Raw genomic sequence first — 22,068 nt, forward strand, 5'->3', positions numbered from 1 at the left:
GATGATTTTTTTTTTAAGCACACATGATGTTGATGCTTGCTAGACCCTAACGAGCCCAGGGGAAGACTCCTTAGCTCCTGTGGCGCTTGCACTATTATGGTAAGGAATAGGAATACAACTTTGCATAATGCACTCGTTTTTGCAGTATGCTGTGAGTCCAGGAAAACCTCATACTGTCAGTCAGTGGATTAAAGGAGCAGTGATAGCTGTAGCCACGTGATGGAAAAAGCCAGGCAGTGGGGTTGTTTGTGCTGCTGTCTTACATAAGCACGCCTTTGGCCGGCTAGCGCCCTCCCGCTGGGCGCTTCCTGCGCATCCTGCGCGTGTCACGTCGTGTTAGAGCACATGGGAGCAGCCGGCATCCTCAGCAGGGCAGGCTGCGGCCACGGAGCGCCAGCTCCTCGTCTCCTGATCTACCAGGGAACCCCAGCAAAAGGGTCGGGATCATTGTAACAAGCTGCAACAGAAAGAGCAGCTTATTCTAAGTTTCTGAATATGCTTAGGCCTTACCTGAATACCTTACAGCTGTCCTATAACTTCTTACTTGCTACTCCTATTGCTCTAAGGTTCAGTAAAAAGAAGATGATTTTTTAAAAATGAGGTCACAGTGTCAACACGACTAAAAGGTTCAGAATGCTGAAACACTGGAACAGGTTGCCCAGACAGACAGTAGACACCCCATCCCTGGAAACTTCAAGGTCAAGTTGGACAGGGCTCTGAGCAAACTGAATTAGTGGAAGACGTCCCTGCTTATTGCTTGGGTTACGTGACCTTTAAGGGTCCCAAACCACTGTATGACTCTCTGAACTTGGATGTGAAGGCAAACCACTCCAAAAGCAGCTTCTCTACAATGATTGTGTGTGAGTTGTTTTTTTGGCCACTTGGGTGCAGCCAGACCGAAGGCTGGCACAGCCCAGTGCAGAGCACACGACCCAGGTCAGCTGTTGCCTGCAGGAGCATCCTCTCTGAGCTGAACACTAAATCTCATTTCCAAAAGCAGCCTAAACACTCAGGGTGCAAATTGCCACAGAAAGCAAGTAAGTTGCAAACTTCTGAGCACTGTTCTAATTTTGGAAGGAAGTCATCACCTCTGACATTGGCTGGTGCATTGGAAAACTTGGTTTCTCATCTTGCTCTTTATGTTTGGTGAGCTCAAGGGCATGATAAACTAAAACCCACAGTTTTAATAAATTACGTCTTGAAGATGTCAGCCTCCGAAGCACATATGCCTGTGGACACCACTGATAAATCCCAGTTCGGAATGCCTGTCACTTCCCACAGTGGGAACATTTTAACAAACTCATGAGTGAGTTTTAACAAACTCATGAGTGATGATCCACTACTTGAGCAGTGCTGTGAACCCACATGGAGCAACACATGATGCCAGCATGAAGTTTCACTGCACTTGGAGATTGTTTTAATCTAAAATGTCTAATTGTTCATACCTTTCCTTTCTTCTCTGCTTTGAACTCTTCACTTCTAGCTGGTAACTAGTCTGTATTAATGAGTGACAACTACCTTCAGTGGAGATCCAGACAACTGCTTCTCTGGTATAGTAGCCATGCATTCCTGCCAATATGTTATAGGGATATCCCCCCGACCCCACAACTCCTTTGCTTTCTGCAAAGGCATTCAGATACCTGTAGCACAGAGGTTTGCTCTGACACCACGCAAGGCTTACCAATCATCGGTGACTCTATGAAACTCCACGAGTTGGTCTGAGGGATGTAGGACTGCAAGACCCCCGCGGCTCGGCCGGCTTCGTTCACCCCTCCGAAGACGTAGATCTTGCCCCCACACACGGTGGCCGCGGCCGAGTGCACGGCCTTGGGCAGGGGGGCGATGGTCTCCCACTGGTTGGTGATGGTGTCGTACCTGGGGACGACAGCAGCGCAGTGAGCTGAGGTGAGCAGCACTGGGCAGCACAGACAGGCACAGAAAGCAGGCTGGGGCACAGAAAGGCAGCTTGGCAAGCAGAAGAAAAGCAGAGGTGGAAAAGCATTTTTTTTAACATCTTACAAATTCAGCCACTTGGTAAATGGTGTAATGGATGCTTTTCTCTAAGGTTTTAAAACATTGATAGAAGCCCAGAGAAAGCTGGTTCTGTTTTCTGTATATGCCTCTCAAATCTCATTATAGTCCAAGGTGCAGAAACTTGGGACATCTTTGTTGAGATGTCTTCCACTGATTAATTTCTTTTAATGAGTATACAATGAGATTATTCTTGCTAATCAGTGTGGAGATATCCAATAGTGACTGTGGGCAAGCAACTGTTAATATACTTCAGTTGTTCAGCTTGTGGAACACATCTCACCTGCAAAATAATGCAACATGATGGCTCCTTTTACTCTAGTTAACTGACCAGCAATGCACATTTTGTGCCAGAATAACTTGCTTTTATTTAATTTTCATTGTGCAAACCAAGCTACTGTGCTTCATTTCAGGATGCTGCAACTGTTAATGCTGGAGTAAGATTTCACCATTGGTTTTGTATTTGACATGAATCAAACAGAAAAGAGTATGCATGAAAGTGCTAAATTAGTTTTAAGGTCATCAGTATCTGATTTAATTAAGTCATTGACCATAAGGGAAGTGCAGTTAACAATCCATGGATGAAGATTCATTTTAGACAATATCACAAGTACAGGCATCCCTTTTTTTTTAAAGATAATGTGGCAGGGATCCAAATAGCTGCTCTAAAATGAGTCTTGGAGACAGTGGAGAATAATGTGATTTTTAGGTTTCTATATTTCCATGTAATGACAGATGCAGTCAAACAGGAGTTTCCCGTGTAGTGATTTTTCAGAGTTGTTGACTGCCAGAACAGAAGCCCTCATCACCCATTCAGAGCTTTTGCTCTTAATGGCAGTGATATGCAATATGCAAACACGAAATGAATTGATGAACATGAACCCTTCTGCAAAATATGATTTGGCAACAGGGGAATTCTCCCTCTGTAACATGGCCCTCAAATTTTCACTGCTCAAACTTGGGGAAAATAAAAGGGAGGAATGATAAGAATGGCAGAAACAGTAGAAAATAATGTGCTTAATAAAAATGCACTAATGAGCTTCCAAGTAATAGAACTGAAAGTAATTAACACACTCATAAAACTGAAGCAATAGCAAGAGGGAGGCAAACTCTAACTAAAAAAAATTAGGAAAGTCCCTTATAATGAGCATGGAGAACTGCCTTGTATGATGCTCTAAATTAGTTACAGAGAAATTAAATTCATCTACAACAAGTGATCAAAGGGAAGAAATATAACAAGATTCAACAACATGGTGCTGGAAGCATTCAAGGTGACACACCTTTGCTGGGCTGATTCTTGTACCAAACCTGAGCCTGAAGATGCATTTTGACTGCACAAGCAGCTCCTCCAGGTAAGTCACCACATGCTGCATCTCCCGCATTCGCCCACAGCATTCGGAGCAGCATTCACATCCACCCGAGCAGATATATGAAAATTTCACATAATATAAAGTTTCACACGTTGCTTTTGGGACATACTTTGCTAACTCAGCTATTGCAATAATTGGTAATTTAATTCTTGATGTCTCGTTAAAACATTGGCTGTAATTGGTTATGGAATGGGAAAAACAACAGAGCTGAGAACTGACCTAGTGTTCCTTCTCTTGTTCCTCCTTTAAGACAAATTCCACCTGTCGACTGATAGGTTTTGTCTCACACCATCTACTCTGAATTAGCACCAGGAACATATGTGGGCAGTCAAAGTGGTCTGAGATGGAGGTGGTGAGCAGCCAACTGCCTTCCCTGTTGCTGGCAGAAGTACCTGGCACAGCTCAGCTCTCAAGACAAAGATGTTCCCGACAGTGGCTTTCTGATTGTCCTACTATGTTTTTGGGAAGAAGGGGTTATATCCTTCACATATGCTGGGGGCTGGGTGTGGTTGAGGACCACAGCCATAGGAATACTGGAGAAACTTCAAATTACAAAAACAGTCATCCTTTTTCTGGATCAATTTCCTTACTGAGGTCTTGAGTCCCACAGACTCCCTTTTTCACTCACTTTCACTGCTCTCTGTTTATGCTCTATGATGACAGAGCTGATATTTTTCCTACTGTCCTTCATCTGCCACTGAGAAACCAGAAATGACCAGTTTCACTTCATCTGCTGAGACCCAAAGGCCGAAAATCTACTGGATACAGGTGAAGCTTAAAACCCCACTCTTTTCTTGAAGGTCATTTGGTTTAAAAAATCAGTGAACCATAAAGCAGGCAGAAGCAAGTCCCGGTCCACTTAGCATGGGCACCTAACGTGGGTTTTACACGGGCTGCTCAGTGAAGCAACTCTCTTAAGTGAGCATCTACCCAAGCCCTGAGGCTGAAGAGGAGAAATTGATGCCTCAAGGCTTCCTGATAGCTGTCCACCACGTCCTTCCATCCCCTGGGAATTTATTCCTCCAGTTCACTCCCTCCTTGCAAAACGGTAGACCTGATTTCTAGCCTGTTTTGCTTCAGCTCCCACCCACCAGAAAGTTTGTTTCTTTTTCCCTGCTGGATTATAAAGCTGTCTGCTATCAAATCTCTCTCTTTCACATATGGACGTGCAGAAAATAATAAAGTCAACTCTTCACCTTCTATGGGATAAACTAAGTAGTCTAAGCTCCTTAAGTCTCTGCAAGGCATGTTTCCATCATTTTGGTCTATCTCAAGTCAGCTCTTAATGTGTTCACACAAGGATTTGCACCAGATTAACTAAATTGGTTTAAAAATGAATGAAGGTGAACCTTTGTAACCTTCCAGGACAGAAAATACTGACACCTGCTTTACCTCTCTACCCTAGGGCTTTTCCATCTGTTGTGTCATCTCTGGCACTGCCATCACCCCACGGCCACTGGTGCTCGTGGGGCTCCTGGCTGCCTGTCACACCAGCCCTGCTCAAGGGCCAGCAGGGAGGAAACTGATTTAAAGAATAATCACTTTGATCTCTTTCCATTAGTCAAGCTTTGCATTCGAATCCCCTGTTTGAAGCTGTAGATGGAGACATAATGTGAGCTGGCTTCAAGCCAAGCAGAGGTTTTTCTTCCCTCTCCTGCACCGCTCCCTCCTGGTGTGTCCATGCTTGTCCTTGGCTGTGGGCCTACCAAGCCCATCCAATTCGCTGAACTTGAATCTTCAAGGACATCTCCTTTCCCACGACTGATTCCTGGTCTGCAGTTCTTGCACACCATGGTCTCACGTGTGGTTTTACACACTTGCCCTCACACTCCTCCCTCTGCCCCAGCAGCCTGCTGGTCCCCGGCCCTGCAGGACACGTGTGTCCCCACCTGTCACTTCACGTGTCACTTGCACCAAGCACAGGGATCTCATCTGACCCTGCTGCACTCACTACCTGCTGACTTATGTATTATTTAAACATACACCTTACATGTTTTTGTATCTCTTATATATGTGTATATGCACATTATCTGCATATATAATATATATATGTATGTATACGTATAATTTATATACCCATGATATGGCAAATGATCTGAACCCAGTAGAAAATACAGCTTAGGCTTGAAGAGAACACAAGCAGAAATAAAACCTTGCTGGTTGCCACAACTCCCCCCTCTTAGGATTTCATCTGGGGGCTTCATCTTCCCCTTCCTTCCTTCATTTCATTCAACACCTCCTTCCTTGCTCTTTCCCTACCATCTCAGTATTAACAGCAGAAAACTGTTCATTTCAAGCTGTGCCACTCGCTTCACTGCCTTCTTGACTTTTGATCTCTTCAGTACCTGAAAATAGTAGTTTTTTTTCTCCTCAGTCTCTTAATTTCTGTCGTCCTAGGTTAAACAGCCCTATGTGTATCTTGATTTATTCACATTATAAGATCCTTACATTATGGTCAGGCACTTACACACTGACCATTTCTGTCAGTCTGCAAGAAATCCTTCAGTTATTTAACCATTATTTAATTATATTTGCAGGAAAGCTTCTATTTAAACTAAAGCTGTACAGTGTCATATTGAACTGTTCTTCTGATGATTCACATGTTTAAAATCACAGTAATGGATTACTATTTTTTGCCTTCTTTTGTTTTCTTCTGATGGGCTTAAGAAACTATCCTAAGACAAGGCAATATATTTAATTTTCTTCTGTCTAGGTAAGATAACATCTTTAAAATCACTGAGTCCAACCATTAACCTGGCACTGCCAAGCCCAACACTAAACCATGTCCCTCAGCGCCACATCTACATGACTTTTAAATACCTCCAGGGATGGTGACTCCAATGCTCCCCTGGGCTGCCTGTTCCAGTGCCTGGCAGTCCTTTTGGTGAAGAAATGTCCACCTTCCTTGTGGGAGAACCCCTAATTCCTACATGATCATGTCTCAGTAAAACAATAGGTTCTGAAGCAGTTTCTAAAATGTATAAAGCTTATTCTTGGCACTGATTTTTTTAAACTGTCTTCAAAGTATGCACTGCCAACAAAAGTAATCTCCCAATTTTAGATAACCCTGTTGTAAAAGTACTGTCAGGTCAAGGGGATTCATCTTCTTCTGTCCTTCAAACATATAATAACCACAAAGCACCCACGTTTCCACACTTCCAGTCACATACATTGTCTTGTCAGCATACGCAGCCTTCTCGGCTCTCAAATTGCATATATTACAGGGCCCATCCATTATCTAAAGACCTAGTTCGTGGATCCACTTCATTTCGCCAGCTCCCAACTCAACTCATATCTCAGAAGAAGACAGAAAGTGTAATACCCTCTCGCCTAACACCTAATGACTTGCTTCCTGTCACACAGAACCTTGCCAGAGGGGTTTGATGGAGAACTGCAGCCACCCTGTTATTTCCCTAAACACTCATTGCTAAAACATAACTTTCCCTGAACATATACCCATGCACAGCCACCAAAATGGACTTATAACTCAGCCCCTCTGGCACATGGATATTGTTTTAAGATGAGTAACGAATGACTCCTATTCATCTGTTTGTGACTGATAGTCCCATAATATTATCTATCGAGACGGAATTTTTGCTGCCTCCTTACAGACAAATGGCAGATAAAGGGTAAAGAATCTCAGCCCTGTCAAATTTGATGAGGAAACACCCACTGTTTTAAGTGGCACCAGAATTTCTGGGTAAGGCTGCACCCTTCAGCATCAACGACACAACCAAAAGCATGGAGAGAGGGACACAGGAGCTGATGCCATAAATCATTAGGAGTCCAGTGGTCCCTACTTGCTTTAATGCTTTGTCATAGTGCAGCAGATGTGTTAAGTGCAGGCAGGTGGCATTATGCATAGCTAAGGTGGTCTGACATTTGTTTTTAAAAAGCAAAATGCTGTATAAACATCTTTGTAAGATTTTAACCATTTAGGATCAAATATTACAAGAATTCCACGAAAAACAGGTGGAGAACAAGAAAGAAACTGGGAGAAAATGCTATGTTCTCTGTCTTCAAAGACCCACTGTGGTGAGACACCCTGTAGACTTTATGCTCTGGGTGTGCTAACTGGTGAGGTCAGGGTAAGCCACTTTGGACTGGAGACATGTCCTTCACCATGCCAGACGACACACGTCAGAACCTGGCCAGAGCTGGGCATGGTCACGCTTGGTCTGACTGAGAAAGCAGAATGCAAAATGTGGTTGGGAAAGATAAGCTGCATATGCACCAGGGGAGGTGGTAGGTGGTCCAGCGAGGGAGGATGTGTAGTGCCTTGCCCTTCACACTACACTGGTGGCACAGCCCAGGACTGCATTGTGTGTCAGGCATGGATAAGCCCCTGCACCTCCATCTGGGGGATAACAGGGCTATAATCTCAGAGGCCTCCTAGGAGGTGAAAAACTACCCCAAAGCCAGGAGCGTGTTTCTGCAATTCCACATTCAGGGGAGGAGTGATAATGTTAGAGGTAAATGTAATTTTTGGCATCACCTGACACGGACCCTATGACCATGCCACTTTATTTTAATTTAGTGCTTTTCTATGACCTACTGGAATGACAGAGAGGTTTCCCCCCTACTGAGAGACTATATCACAGTGTCCCATCCAAACTAACACAGTATTTGAAGAGGAATGTGCAACCCACATAGAAATATGATGCGAGAAAGTTGGTTTCTTGTAGGTCTAGAGGAGGCGGGGGGAAGAAAAGCAGAGTCAAGAAGTGGGCATTCACTGCTCATAAGACAGAAGCCAACTCAGCAATTAAAGTGATTTTAGTTTGTATTTTAGTGTGTTTCTTCCAAAGTTGCAATCCAAATTCAGAAATCCTCACTGCTTGCAAAAATGGGTACAGCGATTTAAATTCCTGACCCCTGCCTTGTCCAAATGTGAAGTGCTTCTGTGTGAAAAGGCCTGACTTTGCTCAGCACAGCTAGGAGGGTCAGCCTTCCCTCACCTGCACTTCTGACAGCAGACCCTGAAACATCCTTTCCAAAACAAAGCTTCAGTCATGCTGTGCTTCACTTCTGTCACCCCCTACTACCATTTTAATACGAAGAATAAAAAAGGAAACATCCCCAAACTTCTCTCATTTCCTGGCACAGTCCAAAGGAGACCATGTTGCACTTTTTCCATGACTCTGCCTCACAAGTCACTCTATAGACAACAGCAGATTAATTATAACCACGGGTTTAGCAAATCCCCATGACAAGACATCCTTATTGTGGCTGAGACAGCGTGTGCTGAAATGATAGGGAGGAAATCTGCTCCTTTCCCACATCCAAGTCTCTTGGTGGGCTCGGTACAATGGAAAACCAGCACGGCTGCTCTCATTGAGCCAAGCAGGGGCCGCCGAGGGGCCGAGTGTGAATTTGCAGGCTGCAATTTCATCTGTGGTGAGGGCTGGGGTGACTGAGATGAGAGGGAAGGAGCAGGGGGGACTCTGCTTGATTTGGGGTCCATTCAACTGAGCAACATTTTGGATGCTTTGATAAAGAGAGACGATGAGAATAGGAGCAGAGACAGAGATCAGGCCCAAGGAAAACTGAAAAGAGATCATTTAATCAATGGCAACTATCAAGACTCCTCAACAGCATTATTTTGCTGTTCATCTTTATCAAGAGATGGAACGAACCAGCATCTCTTTCCTGGGCTCTTTCCTTCCTGTGTTCACAAAAATAGTTGTCTTGGGATGACACAACCGGCACAATAGTTCTGCTAGTCAAAAATTTACTGACTTAAATGAGGGGACAAATACCTGTGATACCAGAAACAAATCTGCTGGAAAGGGTGAGATTTGCTTCAAAGCAAGTCCGGTGCACAGTGCCCACCTTATGTTCTGGGTTAAGGAGGGAAGCAACGTTCACATGTTGCATTCACTGCTATGATTTATCATTCATTCCTTGCTGTCTGCATTTCCCTGATTTGCTGAGAGCATCATCACCGACACCAGTTCCTAACCTTTTGAAAAATGTGTTGTTTTTTTCTTCCCCCGCAATCTTTCCTAGTAACCTCTCCCTATTTGTCTTGGTTGTTAATGCAACTTTTATTGAAAAATGCCTCCTTCAAAATGTTGCTGAAGAAGTATTCAAATTCAGTATTTAAAACTGACAAAAATTTTTGGTTGCCACATACACATAGGAAAAGCATTTCCCAAAAATGTGTCCCAACTAAGTGTTTGGGGAGGGCTAAGACTGTATCGATATTTTTGGAATAGAATATTCTCATAAACTGCACTTCAAAGTGAATTCTATTTTTTAATGAAAACATTGATATACATATAAAATCTATGGCTTTACTGAATGCCATGGGTGACAAGAAATTAGTTGGTTTTGGAATTTTACTTTGTGAAATACTTTTGTTGCACTTTTGTTCCTTCCTGTTTTTTTAAGTTCCATGTGAAAAAAATGAAAAAAATTACATCTGGAGTCTACTTGAAAGGAGAAATTTCCATTCTCTCCCATCTTTATTCAGCCAGGAATTCAAAACTGTTTCCATTTATTGGTTGTTTTACTCTGAACTTGGCAGGTTCCAGCCCCAGGCCAAGACCACCAAAGGGAGGATCTTCCAGTCAGGTCAAGGCTGAGGTGCTACACCAGGAAAACACATACAAGAAACTTACTTTGCTGTTGCTTTTTTAGGATTTAAAAGAAAAAAAAAAGTACTATTGTGGTCTGTAAAGACTTTCATCAGTACTAAATTCAAAGGGAGTTTATTAATTCATTGTATAACCTGGAAAAATGTCCCAAGAAGCTTAATTCCTCTCTTCATTCCCCTGAGCAAACCGAGAAGCTGGCAACTTTCCTCTTTGGTTTTGAAACAATGCTTTCCACTAAAGCTTTTAAATGAAATCTAATCCTGCCCACTTTCCTACTTTCTTAGCTGTTATAAAAGCTTATTTTAACACATACAGTCCATTTGATGTGTCCTTTAAAAGGCAAAGGGTCCTTTAGCATAGCATGAAGGAAAAGCTCCAGCAAACAGCACGTGTTTTGGGTTTTTTTTACCTTTCCACATGGTCAACGTTGCCTGCCACACCGACCCCTCCAATGGTATAAATTTTCCCATCGTACACCAGACTGTTATGTCGACACCTTGGGACTGTCATGCGGGACACGAGGTTCCAGTTATCGAGCAAGGACATGTAACACCAGACATCAGCCAGCGTGACACCCGACTCCATGCCGCCTGGCACCCACGGGCGGGCGGGGGAGAGAAAAGGGGAGAGTTACGTGAGATCCTGGAATGGCAGCAGCTCTGCACACAGCAATCAAAGCCAGTTACAAAGTAAAAACTCTTCAAATGACATTTGACTAATTAAAATAAATCACCCTCAATAGTGAGCATCTGTTCCGATGATGCATATCTGTGTCATTTATTCATGCGCCCCAAAGGCTGGGGTTTTTTTAATAGGATGACATGAAGAAATCAAGATGTCAGACTACGAGAGACACATACATAAGGGGATAGACCCTTCTCATTGTTCATAAATAACTTCCAGTCTATTAAATTACTGCAACACTTGCAAGAAGGTGTCAGGAGGCTGAGTCTATCTTGGCTTGTGAGACACAGGCCAGCCTGAAATCTAAAATGCTTAATACAGTGATGGATTGAAGCAGCACAATAAAGCCAGTGCTTGCACTGTAGGCTGAATTTCTAATTCTCAGGGACAAATTTCTTATTTATTTTCATTTGCAGATAAAAGACAGAACCAGCTGTACCAGTCCTGTAAAACAGTTCAAGATGATCTTGTGAAATATTTATATTGGTCACTTTTTAACTTCTGCTTGAAGCTTCCAAGGTAGACACTTAGTGGGTGTCTTACTATCCTGTTTTGAATCACAAAGAGGTGAAATGATTTATTTGGGACCACACTAGGAGTCAGTGGTCAAGCCAGGAAAATGAACTAGACACAGTTCCATGGTTTAATGAGAAAACCAGACTTCCTCCTTGGTATTTTGCTCTCCAAACCTATGCTATGCAGTGCAGGGTCCAGTACTTGGAGCTTGCAGAAGGCCATTCTCACTTCTCTTGGTTCCCCTTCCCTTTTTCCTGTGTCTTCTACATTTGAGCAAAACAAAATATCAAGTGAGTCTTAGCTACATTTTCAGCTCTCCTTATTGCAGCCACCAAATACCATCCAATCACTTAGCCAGATTCAAGGGGAAGAGCTGAAATGAGCTTTGAAATTAGGATTCCAAGCTTTTTTTACCAGGTATGGCACAGCCTAAAATGGCTGTACATATTGGAAAGCACCTCTGCTAAGAATAACTAAAAGCCAACATCTGACAAAAGCCTCCCCAGAAGACTTTTGCTCCAGCTGCTCTCAAGCATGGGCAAACAAGCATGGGGGAAAAAACCATCAAGAAATAATTTCCAATCAATTCTTAGGGTCTCTATGCAGTATTAATGGAATTTAACACCACAGGAAGCAATTTACTGCAGAAAATGCAGTGAGAGAGCTCAGCAAGGGAAAGGCAACAGCTGTAACCCCTTACTGGTACAGATGCCAGGTGCATCTGTGCTCCCAACTACATCCTTGGATCACACACATCCGCACTTCCCTGCCCAGCCTCCTCTTTTAATCATCCAGCCTCCACACAACTGCCATCAGAGCATCCTTGCATTGTCTGGTGGGAATTGCTTTTCCCCCTCCAGCCAAGCAAAAGTACCAACAGACGGCAAAAATCCAGATACTGCGATGCTCAGGGCATGGTGTCGACAGATACTTTGGGAGTTAAAGCCTTTTAAGGAGTGTGGTCTCAGTTTCATCAAATCTAAGAAGATTATAGGGCTAGTGACTACTGTCAAAAGAGAGGTTTCAACAAGTACGAAACATGAATGCTCCTGTAAGCAAATACTTTAAGTGTAGGTCACATATTCAGCAGTTCAGTCTGTCTGTCTCAAATTCCATAACCTACCATTTAGATTCAACTACAGCCAGTATTTTGAATTGCGTTTCTATGGCAGTGAAACCTCTTTGCATGCCTGATGGTTGTCAGACCTATTTTCTTCATGTTGCAACTGCAAAATATTGTTGTTGACTGCTCTGAGAGAACGTTAACACTGCAGAGACGTGGAGAATGATAAAAGCAGGGAAATCCCTTTCTCCCAACATCCCTCCTGCTTCTTTTTTTTTTTTTTTTTTCTCCCCAGGAGCAGCTGGGTAAAACTCTGGCAGGTCCTGCTTTGTCTGGGCTGTCTGTATTGTAACTTTTTTCCCAGACCAGTAAATCTGGGGGGTGAATGGATTGAGAACAGCCCTGTAGAGGAGGAATGGGGAATACTGGTGGACAAAAAGTAGGAAATGATCCAGCAGTGTGCACTTATAGCCCAGAAAGTCAACTGTATCCTGGGCTGCATCAAAAGCAGCGTGAGCAGCAGGTCGAGGGAGGTGATTGTCCTCCTCTACTCTGCTCTCATGAGATCCCACCTTGAGTACAGTGTTCAGCTCTGGGGTCCCCAGCACAAGGACATGGACCTGTTGAATTGAGTCCAGGGATAGGGTATGAAAATGATCAGAGGGCTGGAGCATTTCTCCTGTGCAGACAGGCTGAGAGATTTGGGGTTGTTCAGCCTGGAGAAGAGAAAGGCCTGGGAAGACCTTATCATGACCTTTCAACAGTTAAAGGGGGCTTATAAAAAAGATGGAAAGGGGCTTTTTATCAAGGACTGTAGTGACAGGATCAGACGTAAGAGTTTTAAACTGAAACAAGGTAGATTTAGATTGGACATAAGAAAGAAATTTCTTACATTGAGGGTGGTGAGACACTGGCACAGGTTGCCCAGAGAATCTGTGGATTCCCCCTCTCTGGAAGTGTCCAAGGCAAGGTTGGACGGGGCTTAGAGCAACCTGGGATAGTGGAAGGTGTCCCTGCCCATGGCAGGGGGTTTGGTTTAAGTGACCTCTAAAGGTCCTTTCCAACCCAAACCCTTCTGTGGTTCTGTTTCTACGGAATCTGCTGCTTACCTGAGAGATAGATGTTGTCTCCAGCGCTGACCACGCTGAAAAACTCTCGATCATAGAAGGGCAGGCTGGCCAATGGGTACCACTTGTTGTTTTGAGGATTTAAGCAAGTGACTGCTGTTAAAGCACGTTGGTTCATGCCAATCATCTGGCGACCCCCAACTAAAACTATTACCTCGGCTACTCCTAGGATTCAAGCAAGAAAAATAGTATTGTAAAAAAGTGGCATCTCTCAACCAGGCAGGAACCCATCCAAAAATACTCATCAGTCAGCGAAATTTTAATGTATCATATATAAATCTGTTTTACAGTCTGCAATCAAACCATGAAGGGTGAGAAAAAACAGGAATGTGTGTGTAGGGGGAGCAGTGGGTGAGGAATGACACTATGAACACTCTTGGGAGAACTAGGGAGGGAGAATGCCATCTGGGCAAAACTTGGGGGCACAGAAATAAAAAGGCAGTTCCATGTAAAGATGTCCATTCATTTCAACAGTCTTTGAGTGAGACTTGCAGGTAGCAGATTTCTCTTCCATTGAAGAAAATGGGCATTTTGTCAAGGATTGTGATATCTTTGGAGCTTGGAGCCTATCCAGGAAAAGCATGTTTGGACTGTAATCTAAAGAAAGTCTTCTCACATTAAAAGCTAATGGAGTCTGGAGAAAGTGAAGCTAGGGTTACGGATCTTCACCCCATTACTCTTTCTGCATGCACTCTATTAAATTTTTTTTTTTTCTTTTCCCAGAGAAAGCAGATTTTGTAGACCTAGATAACATGTGCTCAAGTCATGGATCATGGTCTTCCTATACCAGGTGCTAGAAAACGTGACAGAGATGGCCCCTGCCTTAATAGTTATTAACTGAGCTTTATCTGTGCTTGAACAGCTCCCCCAAGCCCATAACATGCAAGGTGTCCAGCAAGCCAAACTCTCTGTTCATGCAGCAAAATTTTTGCAGTCCACATCTCTGAGATTTTATTCCCACTTCACAGCTGAGTCATATCTGACCTCTGTGTTACTCCAGACTCCTCTCCAGACTCATTCCCACAGAGATGGGTCACAGCGTAACCCTGGGATGTTTCCTGGCTCCATCCAGGAGTCAAGTGCTGGGGATGGTTTGGACTTGGCATTTAGCTGAAGTGTTAAAAACCCTTCTGCAGCAATTGGAAGCCCCTGTGCAATGTGTTGCCAGGAGAAGTAGGCTCAGAAGCAGGACCAGGAGCCCACAGGCTGGAAGGAATCACCATTTCAGGAGCTGTCTCCTGGCTGGAGCCATTGCTGTGATGTGTCACAGTTCCCAGCCCAGAGACAGCCCAGAGACAAGTGTGCACAGGTGCGGGGCAGGAGCGAGACTGCCAGCAAGAGGGATTAGGAGCAGCAGCAAAGAGAAATGCGTCTGCAGAGTAATGGATTACCGTCATTCCTCATTAGCATTTTCAAAAAATAAATTTGTGTCATTCAAGCAAGGTTACTCTCTTAAAAGTTATTAAGATAAAGTGCTCTACGGTTTTAAATAAATATTTCTCAGTAAGAAGAGATCATTATTTTTGCGCCGTAGCAGAAAATCTAATCACCTGTGCAAGACATAACTTGATTATAATCAATGACCTCGAGAGGGCATGTGACACACAGCAGCGAGTCCACAAAGGGTGTTTAGAGATCCTTTGTGCCTCCATGAATGCTGTTGATATGCAAAATAACATGATTCTATATAATTAGACTCTGACCTAAAAAACTATAATCACTCTCCTTTACCCTGAGAGAATCACTTTTCCCTCATCAACAAGCTTCACGAAATGGATCACATTACGTCTACAATTTTATATACATAAAATAAGCACTTTTCAAAAATCCCTTCAAACATCACGCCAGTAGTCATCTTCAATGAAAGACTTTTTAGGGTAGATTGTTATTGAAAGTCCTCTACACTTCGTCCTTCTGAAAGGTGCCTTGATGAGGCAGTCTCCTGAAGCTGCAAATGCCGTGGTTTGATATGCCATCTCCGTGCCACATTAGCATCAGTGGCAGTGACAGAAAGTTTTGTCTGGCTTTCTGTTGTACTTATGGGAGGCAGAAGTACAGGCAGCATGTTAAAACAATTCACCTGCTTCATCAAACTCCTTCTTGGATGCAGTTTTCCTACATGGCATTTGCACTCTCTGTTCAGCGGATATTTAGGGTATTTCTCACATCACCACAATATGGGCTTGGCTGGCAAGGTGGGCACTTGGGGTTTTTCCACGCATTTTTCCAAAAAGGAAAAATGGGTGTGAAACTTCTTAAAAAGACTCAGTTCTTCACAGCTGCTGGGTTTTTAAAAGGGAATATGTTATGTGTGATCCATTTGTTCTGGAGGCATTAAACAGCCTGAGCTGGTACTCATCAGTATAAAAATACTACATTTACACCAGCCTCACCATATAAAAATATTATATTTACAAAGGGCTGTGGAAGTGAAGGTGTTTGATGAATATTAGACAGATCCTCCCAACAAGAGGCTCAGTGGCAAACAATTAATTATTCACCTATTTCTGCAGCTAGAGAAACTGAGGCAAAGAGGGTGAGGGACTAACTTTCAGGACAACAGAGGAATGTTACAGTCTGACAAAGATAACCATTCCTAAAATTTAGGCTCTTTTAAAATCCCATTTCAGGAGCATGTATCAGAACATCCATGTCCACCCATGGGGAGAGGCTCCTAAATGCTTAAGGAAAGTAACAATAGAAAATTGAAATATCACCAGGTTCTGGGAAGGAGCCAAGAGAAGGAGCCAAGGTCTGTGCCCTATCCCAGGGCACGTCCAGGGAATGTGGAACCAGGGGGCTGGTGTTGCTGAAGGACTTTTTGCTTTACCTGCAGAGAGCCTGGGCCGGGTCCTCGGTGTCTGCATCTCCTGGCGGGCGTGGGGCAGCATGTGGTAACGTTTGGCTTCGTTCACCAGATCCCGGCAAGCCTCTGAAGACTTTATCAACTCCTCATTGTCAACAACATTCAGCAGATAGCTGGGATGGATGAAGGGGAGCCTCACCACTGCCAGCAGCTCCGCAGCATACTGTGAGGGGGGAGAAATAGTAACACATGCAGCCTTCAAGTCAGAGTTCAGCCACTTGGCATCTCCATCTCCTTCCCTGTAAACCATCCTCTGTCATCCAGCCTGGAAAGACACTTGTCATGGATGCTGCATACAAGCCCTGCCTAGTGAATGGGTGGGACAGAGACAATGCAACTCTCAGAGCTCCCTAGCCCAGGCTGGGTTTGGTCCCAGAGACTGAAAATAATCTTTAAAAGGTGGCTACTCCTGTTACACAGCACTGTATGGAGGAATTTTTGGAAATAAAAGCTCATTCTGAAGTCAGGTTGAATGTAACACCTTGTGCAGTGGAGATATGGAGTAAGCATTTGAGTTATCTGAATAAACTTTGAAATGTGAGTGTGGTTGTTGTACTGTAATAAAACCCCCAAACAAGTCTTTTCTGGCATTATAAATGTGAAACAAAAGTAAGTAAATAGGGTAGATTTCAACAGCTGTGGTAAAGCCTGAATGATGTCAACCAATTGCTAAATATCTTTCAATTAGCAGAGTTTATTTGTTGGTGAAGAAATCATGTAGCTCTAGCTTTTAGGGAAGTCTGACTCCAGAGGGAGCTATAGAAATACTGACTAAGTTTCATCTTCTAAAACAAATACATTAAACCTCAGAGGGTAAAGGACACCTGAGCAAATGAAGCTGTCTGTCACCAAACACGGCTTAAAGGAGAACAAAACCCCAAGATAGAAAACTGCAATCGAAAAAGCAGGAGTCCATCCCCAGATTATTCTTTTTATATGTAGTTGGGGATATCACAACAGTGCACGAGAATACAGTGAAAAGCAGAGCAATGGGAAAACACAGAACTCCGTAGGCAAGGCACACAAACAGGATGCAAACTAAGGGTGAGCAGCAAGAAAAGATAATCATCTGTTGCAATAAATATTCATACAGCGGCAGCATCCAAAGATCTCAACTGGGATTGAGGCCAGGATGCAAATAAATATTCCTGAGGTCCGTGCTGGTCCCAAGAAACACTGGGCGCCAGCAGCATCTGCTGGCCTGCAGATGCCTCTGGTCTTCTAGAAGCCACTTGGCTCTTATTTTCTTTTTCAGCAGTGTGCCTGTCCCTGCAGTGCGTGAGAGCCAAGTCACAGCAGGAACAGGAGCAGGGATGGAAATGGAGCAGGGGCATAGTGAGATGGGAGTGCAGGATATGGCCTGAACTGGGTAATGGGCTGGCCAAGCAGGTGGAGGATGCAGCACCTGTGAGCACTTCCAGGGCTTCCCCCTTCCCCACCCAAACCAAAGAAGCAGGCTTAATTTAGAAGGAAAACAGAGGATGTTTCCTCCAAATTCACACTGCTCCCCTACTGGAGAGCCACATCAGCCTGCTGTGAGCTCTGTCAAAGCAAAAATGCAACAACCTGTGGGGAGCTGAGTCCCACACATGCCTGCAAATCTGTAGCCCCAAGGAGCTGAAGGGTCTCAGGCTGACTCCCAGTCCCCTGCTTATCAGCCCTCCTCAACACTGGAGCTGGCAATTCTAGGTACAGCCTGAAGAACTGAAGCCTGGCCACCCTGCAATTGTTTGGGGATAAAAAAGTTGTTTGGTGATGGAAAAGGGATGCAAAAAGTGACAGTGCTTCTCTTCTGGGAAAAAACACCCCTGTGAGCAGTAAGTTCCTGACTCCTCACTATTACCTCTAGTGTGGCACAGGGCCAAGTAGGGCTTCAGATCACTTCATCAACCTCAAAACATAAAAAAAGATACGCCTCCCTTGCTGAAATCCATTTCTGAGGTGCCTTCTAGGAGGCACAACGGCTGCTCCTTCCCTGGAGCCACAAACGTCAGGCACTTGGCTGCAGATATCTTAATGTCATTACCTTATAAGAGAGGAAGCAGTGGACATATGGCAGTGGGTGGCAAAGCTCTGACTTCAGGAAGTGCTTTTTTTAAGAAGGTTGGAGGCGTTTAACCTTACAAGGGAGCCAAGACGAAACGTGGCATCGGGACAGGGGAATAACGCGGAGAGAGGGTACGCTGGGGATGAGCGAGACAATCCCACAGGGCAGGTTAATTCCCACTACAGGCTGCTCAGGAAGCAGTACGAGTCTCTGAAGGGCAGTTTAAATAAAGTTGGAAAATATATGGAGTGTACAGAGGAGCCAGCACCTTCCCTTGGTGCGGTAGGACAAGCCAGAGCTGCCCCTGACACTCCCGAGGCTGGTCTGCACTGGAAGCAGCCACCACACAAAGCAGTGCCAAACACCAGCACAAACAGGTGTGCCACTACATGGGGACATGGGGTTCCACAGGCCCCACCATGACCCAAAGCTACCTGTGAATTAGCATTGGGAGAACGGCTCCTTTCTGTCAGGAATGGGACAATTCCCATGGGCCCAGTAGAGTTACCGCCTCCATTTCCCACCTTTCCCTGAATAAATGGGGCAGCACTGCTCCCTGAGCACAGTGAGCTCTCCCTCTTGCTCACCCACCTTGCTTTAATTAGATAAGTGAGAAAATGTGATTCTCTTTCTCTCCTGGATTACCCCCCTCCTTTCTCTCCTCTTTTGTCTGAGCTCGTGGCTTATTTTGAAGGGGAATAATAATTAGAACATGTTGCTCCCTTTCATCAGCTTGAAAGTTGATGTCACATATCAAAACTGATGTCACTTTTCACTCTTATTCTTCCCTTCGCTCAAACAGCTACAGAAAGCTGGCTGTGTGTGTGTGTGTGTGTGTGTGCATGACCACACACAGTCACGACTCTGGCTTGGTGCTGAGAGCATTAAGGGTACATAGAATTGCAGTGTTTTTCATCAAGGGATTTGAGGAGTATGAACCATGGCAGCATCTCCACAAGACAGGAGAAGCTTTTATAAAGCAACCTCTTTTCTCACCAGCTCTTTTAAGCACTATAGTCAAGGGTGAATTTCATTTAGCCTCACTGATTTAAGAATATTCAAGTGATTTAGGCAATCAGCAGCCTTTTTCTTTTGGATTCTCCCTTATGAAGACTTCCCAGCTCTGTTAGCTATGATTGTACTAAATATCCTGTTACTATTATCCTTTTCATTTAAGACTGCAATAAGCACCACAAAGCATTTCAACCTCCTTACCATCTGTTATTTGCTCTCCATTCTCTCTTGTCTTTCCGTTGTGCCTTACACAGCTATGAAACATCTCCGTCACCTACTGATGTTACCAGTTATCACTAAAGCAGCAGAATACATGCACAGGGCACACTGCCAAACTCATCCACCTCGGGTGCCTGGAGCTGTGCTTTGTGCCTGTAACCCTGGGGACGTTTTCTTCTCCCTGCTTGGCTGCAGGCGCTGGCTGGACAAGTAGAAATATTTCTCAGGTCTTTGTTGGGAATCACTTATGACTACTCTACAGCCTGCATCACATGCCAGAGTGAAGGAGAGAATATTAATACCCCTTCTGGGCTTAAAATTAGGAATTACCAACTCATAAACATGGGAGACCACGTCGCAGCTCCTTGAGAATGGACACCATTATGCAAAAATCAAAATATTTATTGTTTAAAATGCTAGGAAGTTTCTGAACACCATCAGGACTGTTTTTTCAGGTGATGCAAACCGCAGCACAGCTCCTGTTGGATGAAGGGAGCTGCTCAGGCTTTGCACCAGCAGAAGACCTCATCCATAAACTCCTTGCTGTGTGGTGATGCTGCCAGATACCCTGTGCATGGCCATGGTGACTCTGCAGGAGCCAGGGCACTGCTACCACATGAGCAAAGTCTTTTTGGACAGTCACTGGGGACTGTAGAGCAGAGATTTTTGAGAGATGCTATCTGCCCAGCTTCAAGGCACGTATTTCAGTGATTTTTCACTGATTTCAGTGGCTGAACAGAAAGTAGGATCTTCCACCAGCCTGCAATCACAAGTATGTTTCATATAAAACAGGGAGTGAAAAATCTTAAGAGATCTTATCTTTCTCTAATTACCTAAACATTTCTGGGGAGAGATTCAGCTCTAGATTCAGACACCTAAATGGGTTCATACAAGCCAAATATTTACTTGTCAGCCAGACATGTGTAAACTCATGTTATAATTAAGAGAGATTTAGTCAACACACTTAACAGTCCCCAGAGCAAGGTAGCTGAGAGGATGCATTGAGCACCAGGGGAAGCAGAGAATATCAATGTCCCCTTCTGGGCCACAGCTGTGAGCCATCAGCTCCTGGGAAATGGAGTGTGTTCCCCAGACCATGCCTCAGACCATGGCACACTAAGAAGTCTACAACCACATGTCAATCCAAATTGGAGGGTGATTAATTCTACCCTCTGGCGGGAATTTTTGTGTCCATTTGTCCTCGGTGCTGTGCTCAGAAGGTTGTGATCATGCTGTGAGGAAGCCTAAGTGTTACCATTGGGTCAGTGTTGACTCAGAGGAATATGTGATCAACATGACCAACTGTACCTTGAAGTTGACCCTCTCAGGCCTTTCCCTAATAATCTGTTCACACACAAGTTACTCCCATCTCATTAGGCAGGCCAGTGCTTTAGCAAATGAGACTACAAAAGCCTCTAATGCTTTTTTTATTCCTGACTGGTAGTTTGAGTGAGAACATTTACTTTGCTAAACTTTTTTATGACATTTCTTCTCCTACTGATTACATCAGTATTATGAATGCTTGCTTGCAAGTGGGCTTTGTTCTGGCATCTTCACAGTCTAAGTTACAAATCCCACTTCACTATCACATTAAAAATAATCTTTTTATTCTCAAATCTCTAATCCAGTAAAATCCTCACAAGTATTCTCCAAAAGGACTCTCATAGTACTCCTGCAAGGACTTGGGCCACGACAATATACAGTTAGGTTTTAAACGAAGTATGTCTACTGCTACAGAGTCATATTTCCTGCTCCTTAAATGCTCCACTGGAAAGCTCTCAAGATTTTTAACATTTTTGAAGTAATGCCCAAAGAGGTCAAAATAATGTTTCCCTTATGCCTTATAATTCATCTGTCTCTCTAGTTTACTGTTCTCCCTACAAAGGGCCCTTTGTACTTTCTGCCTAAAGAAACAGGCTTCAGCTAGAAATATAAATATAGAAGGTAGATTACCCACATTACGATAGGGTTTTGCTCCAATAAACTGCTGTTTCAGCCCTTTATGCACAATTACAATAGTTTTCAAAACATTATGAAGTAGGAATATATTTAATTCATCTGAGAGCCTTGAAGGAGATTTATGTTGTCTCATAGGAACCCTGGGTTCAGACTTGCCTCATGGCGTGCACTGTCCCAGTGTGACAGCAAGGACCTCCTTGGATGGAGGAAGCCATCGGGGCAGATCTGAAGCAGAACCAGTTCCCCACTGCATTAGACTCCTTTAAATGAGAACAGGACATGCTAATTAACAAACACCTGGCTGTGGCCAGGTAACAAACTGCCCAGTGACCTGTGCTGATGGTGATGACTGGAGATGTGGCGTGCTGGCCATGCATACTGGCATGCTGGAGAGGAGACATGAGCGGTCCCTCCTGATCACCATCTCCAGCCCAAACCAGGCTTACCCCACAGATTATCCAACCTGACATTCAAATTATTGCTGGCTCTGAGTCTCCAAATGCAGGCCCAACAGGGAACTGGCTGGTTTGGGGAACACTGATTTGCCATTCTCAGAAATAAGCTTTTTTTTTG

The 22,068-nt window shown here is 44.1% G+C and overlaps 1 protein-coding gene across 4 annotated transcripts in view; it reads right to left on the reverse strand.

Annotated features, from left to right (window-relative positions):
• KLHL29 (kelch like family member 29) overlaps positions 1–22,068 on the reverse strand; it is a 406,206-nt gene that overhangs the window by 20,203 nt on the left and 363,935 nt on the right. For all 4 annotated transcript variants that reach the window (XM_048297613.1, XM_048297610.1, XM_048297612.1 and 1 more), the window contains 4 exons: positions 16,221–16,419; positions 13,373–13,555; positions 10,410–10,590; positions 1,682–1,875 (listed from right to left, as the gene is read on the reverse strand). In XM_048297613.1, coding sequence (XP_048153570.1) covers positions 1,682–1,875; positions 10,410–10,590; positions 13,373–13,555; positions 16,221–16,419 — 757 coding nt within the window. The remainder of the gene's footprint in view (positions 1–1,681; positions 1,876–10,409; positions 10,591–13,372; positions 13,556–16,220; positions 16,420–22,068) is intronic.

This window comes from Corvus hawaiiensis, chromosome 3, assembly GCF_020740725.1.
Source record: "Corvus hawaiiensis isolate bCorHaw1 chromosome 3, bCorHaw1.pri.cur, whole genome shotgun sequence".
Taxonomy (NCBI): domain Eukaryota; kingdom Metazoa; phylum Chordata; class Aves; order Passeriformes; family Corvidae; genus Corvus; species Corvus hawaiiensis.